The sequence below is a fragment of the Glycine max genome, chromosome 13, assembly GCF_000004515.6.
Source record: "Glycine max cultivar Williams 82 chromosome 13, Glycine_max_v4.0, whole genome shotgun sequence".
NCBI lineage: Eukaryota > Viridiplantae > Streptophyta > Magnoliopsida > Fabales > Fabaceae > Glycine > Glycine max.
In genome coordinates this window covers 17,909,971-17,916,282 of record NC_038249.2, presented here as the reverse complement: position 1 = coordinate 17,916,282, position 6,312 = coordinate 17,909,971, and the positions used below count along the sequence as shown (strand labels likewise).

The following is a 6,312-nucleotide window of genomic DNA, read 5'->3' as shown; positions in this document are numbered from 1 at the left end:
TATGCAAGTCATTCTCACTAAGTAAAATCATAAGGTGACCAGTTAGGGTCACTCTGTTTTGCGAGAATGTTCCAACCATATGACATCAACATAGACTTAAAGGAGTACTCAAACCGAGTGTATTTACACATTGCACTACAATTTAACACTCCAGGTTCCTAACTTGGAACCATACACTTTCCTTTTAACACTTCGCGCATAAACACTTTTCTCAATGTAAATACCAGTTGGGTTATTGTATAATTTACAACTCATAACACAAGTATTGTCACATCAAGTATTAACCACACACTTATTCACAATCATATGTCATGTCCATAATTTAATATCTCACAATGTCACAATCCACCATCACATGTTTAACAATGTTATAATCTCAAAGCAACATATTATCTCACAATTCATCACATATTCAATTTATCACTTATACACAATTTCATGATCCCAATATAACAATTTATCACGCTAATTTAGTAAATCTTGTCCAAAACACAAATAAATTATACAAAAATGTTTTTCACAACATGGGGAATAAAACCCCTCAAACAATTTCACATAACCATATCAAAATGATCAAAATCATAGGTCAAAAATATCAAAACACCAAGAGCACTCAATTTTATCAACCAATTTGTATCAAGGCATCAATTAGTCTGTCAAACACAACAATCTCGTAATTATAATCATGCAGAAAGAAGTACAATACAATAAAAATTTCAAAATAAACCTTAATTTGATCCTTTAAGGATCCCTACACATGTTCATTCTAACCTCAATTGTGATAAGTTCATCTCTTATCTCTAAGCGAGCTCATGTGTGTAGTCCGACAGTAATAGCAGCGTCTCTAGCGGTTCTCTAAGATTCCAAGTTTTTCCTTTGTTAGGGTTTCCAAGTATTAGAAACAAAGAGAAGGGATTGGAGCCTCCATTTCACTGTCTCCATGCGGGGGATATTTCTCTCAACACGGACATTATTTTGCAAATTCCAATAATGGGGATGTGTGAAAATAAGTTTTGAACCTAATGTTCAAATTTCACGATGATCCAACATTTAACTTGTTTGGGATCATAGTTTTAATCGGACAGGTTTGAATGTATGTGGAAAAAAAAAAGTTTCGTGCGAAAGATATTTCTTTCACCACATACATTATTTCATAAATTCCAACATTGGAGATGTGCGAAAATGAGTTTCAAACCTGGTGTTCAAATTTCACAATGATCCAACAGTTAACGAGTCTATGATCGTAATTTTACTTGGACATGTTTGAGTGTATGCGGGAAAAAGAGAGTGTTTTAGAAAAGGAAGAAAGAAAAATGAATTTAAGTGTAAGAAAAAGCATAAAGACGTATCGTAAAATTAAAAATTAACCTAATATATCTCTATTTATATCTAAGGTACTCTCAGCCTATTATTTACTCTATTTTTTATTTTATAAAAAAAACTCTATTTTACTCTTTATCAAATGAATAAATAAAATATCATTTTTATTTTCTAAGGACATATATTTATTTTATTTACCTTAAAACTATTACTTTAATTAATATAATTATTCTTCCTTATTTATTTGATTACCAAATCTTATTATTTTTAAAAAAAATTATTTATTTTTAAATAATTTTTTAAAATTTATTTTTAAAAAAATAGAATGTTGCAGTTGTCTTCATTGCCTGAAGAGGAAAAAGATAAACCAAATTAGACATGAAAAGGAACACGTCTTTTCACACGAATACATTTTTTTTTTCAAAGTGGATAACACTAAGATAAAATTCCGAGTCCTAAGATAAAATTTGATAATAAAAAGAAAGAGACAAAATACATCTTGCCAATACCAACCATTTATTACTTAGTTAATTCTCTCTTGTTGCCACACAATTTCTTCAAAAAGTAGACTGCAGCAGTCATCACGCAATTTTTGTCATAGTGGATTTTCGATTAAGCAATTAATTAGTAAATAAATTATTTTAACAAGTAACCGATATCTCTGGGTATAAATACTGAGAAGGGCAAACTCGCTCTTGCATTCAATACCACACAAACATAATCATCAAGCACACACAATCTCACTACTCGAAACAGATCGAATAGAAATATATATAGTTAGAGAGAGAGAATATTATACAGAGAGATAAGTGCAATAATGGAGTGTTGTAAGAGGGTATATGAGTGGTTATGCAATTCAAAATCATACTTGATAATATTGAGCTTGCAATTTGGCTCCGCCGGCATGTACCTTATCACCATGGATGCTCTCAATAAGGGCATGAGTCATTATGTGTTTGTCGTTTACCGCAATGTCATCGCCACTATTGCTCTTGGCCCTTTCGCATTTTTTCTTGAAAGGTTTTATCTCTTATCATCTTAATATAATACAATGAGTTTAATGATTATATATGCACAATGTAAAAAATATATCATTTAATCTTAAATTATTATTCATATAATTTTTAGATTAATTATCATAAAAATCTATAAATTTATCTTAAATGATTCACTTAATTAAATGATAGTATAAAATTATTTTGTTTTAAAGGCATATATAACATATTTTCTCATATAATATTAACATCAATATATGCATCATGTATGCTTGCATATTGAACATGCATAGAAATGATAGAGTTGGTTTCTCATGATCATGAACGTAATATTCCAGCCACCTTTTCGTTGTTCTGATCAATGGTTGGTGTGTTGGTAATGTGTTAGTTCTATTTCTTCTGTTTATCTTTTTGGTTAGTGTATAATGTTTTATATCACTATGAATTAGATTATTATTATTATTATTATTATTATTATTATTATTATTATTATTATTATTATTATTATTATTATTATTATTATTATTATTATTATTATTATATGTCTTTACAGGAGCTAAATAGTTTTATAGAACTGAGTTCAATGCATGCATTTTGAAAATGTTAAATTTCAATATCATGCATTGTTTGGAAGAGTTTTTTTTTTCCTCAAGAATAGTCACTTGTTTTTTTCTAATAATTTCTTTGAGAAAATTTAAAAATGATTATCTATTCAAAATAAAGTACATTAAAGACATGCTTAAAATATAAATCCATATATTTAGCAATGATATTTCAACACTTTCTTTCTTTAACATTACTCCTACACATCAGTTTATCTTGTGGAAGAGATAGAAAACCAATTAAGTTTTTGTCTTTCACTTTTATCATAAAAATAAAGGCCAAAAATTAGTAGTGTTAAAATAAATGAACGTGAGAGAAACATTATTTTTTTACAAAATAATTAAATTTTGGTTTTGATCTCTGTACGTAAAATAAATAATTTTCATCCTTTCAAAATTTAAAATCACTATTTTTGGATAAAAAAAAGCATTCATTTAAGATAGACAAATATATAGCCTTCATTTTAGGGATTTGATTTTTTTTTAGAGATGTTAAATATGCTGACCTGATACTACAAATACTGATGAATGGTCACTCAAGATGATCAGTAGACTTTTTTATTAAATTAAATACGGAAGCCATTAACGAGAGACACATGACAATATGATCCAAAAATAATGAATTTCTTTTTTTTTTATGGGAGATGAAAAGAAATATAATGATCAAAATCGAAACCCGATTATTTTATAGGATTAAAAAAATATTTAAGCTTAAATATTATAATAATCATTAATTTGTTATGCTTTATTCCTTGAGACACTCTTTAATCCTTATTATTTAATAATAATAATAATAATAATAATAATAATAATAATAAATTAAAAGTATATATTGCTTCAATTAGGTTATTACTTGTTGCTAATTTACTAAATGTCTTTCTATTTTTTTATTATTATTATTTGCAGGAAAGTTAGGCCCAAGATGACAGTTCGGATATTTTCAGAAATTATGGCAGTGGCTTTTGTCGAGTAACGTCGTTTCTTCCACTTACGTGCATGTTTGAGATTAAATAAATGTTTATTCTCATTTTAAAGATATATATTTGTATTGTTATTTATAAATGTACTAAATTAATTATCTGAAATATATACATATTAAATTAATTCTTAAAAATTATTTTATCAAATTAATCACAAAAATAACATTCGTAATTTTATTTTGAAAAACATTTCGTTATTTTTTAAAAATAAAAATGATTAAATTAATCATAAATAAATTAAGAGCTAATTTAAAATATTTATTAATGAATAAATGATAAAAGCGAGAGTGATATGCTTGATTATCGAAAATATATTACAAGAAGAAATAAAATTATTTTAACGAGTGAATGATTTATATGTAAATTCTTTTGAAAAAAATATTTCTAAAATTTTTATGACTTCAATATTATTGATGTAAATTCGGTCACTGATTATTTAATTTTTAGTAGTGATAAAAGCTAGCGTGTAAATTATATGTTGTTATGTGCAGGATAATACTTGATCAATGCTTCACGTTCCTTGGTATGAAGTACACATCAGCATCATTTGCGTCTGCTGTGATGAATTCTGTACCCTCCATTACCTTTGTACTCGCAATCATTTTTCGGTACGCAAGATACTAATCAAGTTACACATATTATTCAATTAATCAATGACTAATTTAATTTGAGGCCTATACAAGATTATAACAAATAAGTTATTAATATTGGTACGGTGATACTGAATTGAGTCTCTTTAATTATATATATATCACAGAAAACAAGCTATACACGTACCCAATGAATATCCTTCATAGATTCCACTATGTCATTAGTTTAAGACTACCAAGAACATGCGGCAGTGTCGTATTGGCTCTTAAAGATATTTAATTTTACCCATGTATTTGTAGTGATAGGTCTATGTCATCGCATTCACGAATGCCATGAATTAATGCGTGTCATTTTCTTTCTTCACCAAATTAATTATTTAATTAATCTATATTGTTTTTTTCAACAAGAAAAGCAAAATAAATCTGTGTTTTTTCTTTAGTTAAATTTGAAAGATAAGGATGTTTACTGTATATATTTTCTTGTTTTTATTATAATACCAATTTTATAATATGTGATAAGAAAATATTATTTTTCTTACAAACTAGTGTATAAATAACTCACAAAACACTGTTGTACCTTTCAACATATTTCATGATTAAAACATACAATTTCCATTATGTTTTTTCATCCTTCAATATTATAATGCATAAGTATTTAGGAAATAAGTAAAGATAAATGCATGATATAAAAGATAGTAATAATATTATCTTAAACTTATTTGTAAACAAATAAGTAGAAATATTTTCTTAAAAAAATAATTATACAAAAATAATATTAAATAATTAATTGTAGTTAATTAATTACATGAACTATTAAGTGTCAATTCCGTATTCTCTTTGTTTTGTTTTTTTCTTACAGATATATTGCTTCTCATTGTTAGAAGCCCTTATAAGATATGTCTGGAAATAGATAAAAACGTATCCATGTTGTTAGGCCTTTTATGTCGAATTTTAGGTATCTATGTTTTAATTAATATTTTCCACGTCTCTATGCAATACTCCTATGGATCGAGTTGTAGCGTGGATAATTTACAACTTACCAACTTTTGGCTCAAATTTATTTTTTATTAATTTAAAGAAATGGATAAAAAGGATCAAAATACCAAATAGTCATAGATTGAGGGGAAAAAAACACTGTACATTAATAATGTCAATCAATCACAAACCATAATATATAATAAATTTATTAATTTATACATTAATTATATTAAAAATCAAACTAACAATAATATATAATGGAATAACAATTTTACTGTATAAAACTATTTTATGACTATAAAACTTTAGTTGAAATCCCAATAATTAATCAAACGGTAATACTCTAATACTATGGCATTGATTGATTAATTATATTTGAGCATGCAGATTGGAGAGCATGAACTTGAAGGAGCTAGGATGTTTAGCCAAAGTGATTGGCACTGCAGTTAGTCTTGGAGGTGCTTTTCTAATGGCTCTGTACAAAGGTCCTGTTGTTAACATTGCAGACTCTTCTGCCAGCCACGTGGGACGGCCTGATAATGTGAACGACCCTTCTGGCAGTCACTGGCTTATTGGTGCTTGTTTTCTCCTCATAGGTTGTGCTGGCTTCTCTGCTTTCTACATATTGCAAGTAAGTTTATCCACTTGCACAATATTAACATGCCACTCTCTAGCTGTGAAATGTTGTTTTATAACTCAGATTTAAGGTTTGATTCTTAATTTTAACATGTAGTACTAGTGATACTATTTTATTCAACAATGTGCTAACCCAATTGGAGTAAATTAGTTGAATACCAAATAATCAAATAAAGTCCCATATACATGTACACAGAAAGAAAAAAAAATT

General features: G+C 27.1%; 1 protein-coding gene across 1 annotated transcript; it reads left to right on the top strand.

Annotated features, from left to right (window-relative positions):
• The first annotated feature begins 2,017 nt into the window (after window positions 1–2,017).
• LOC100776221 (WAT1-related protein At1g21890) lies at window positions 2,018–6,284 on the top strand. Its single transcript, XM_014765369.2, has 4 exons — window positions 2,018–2,340; window positions 3,824–3,886; window positions 4,389–4,505; window positions 5,853–6,284. Exons 1-4 carry the CDS (start codon window positions 2,138–2,140, stop codon window positions 6,169–6,171), a joined length of 702 nt encoding a protein of 233 aa, XP_014620855.2. The 5' UTR covers window positions 2,018–2,137; the 3' UTR covers window positions 6,172–6,284.
• Window positions 6,285–6,312: the final 28 nt, after the last annotated feature.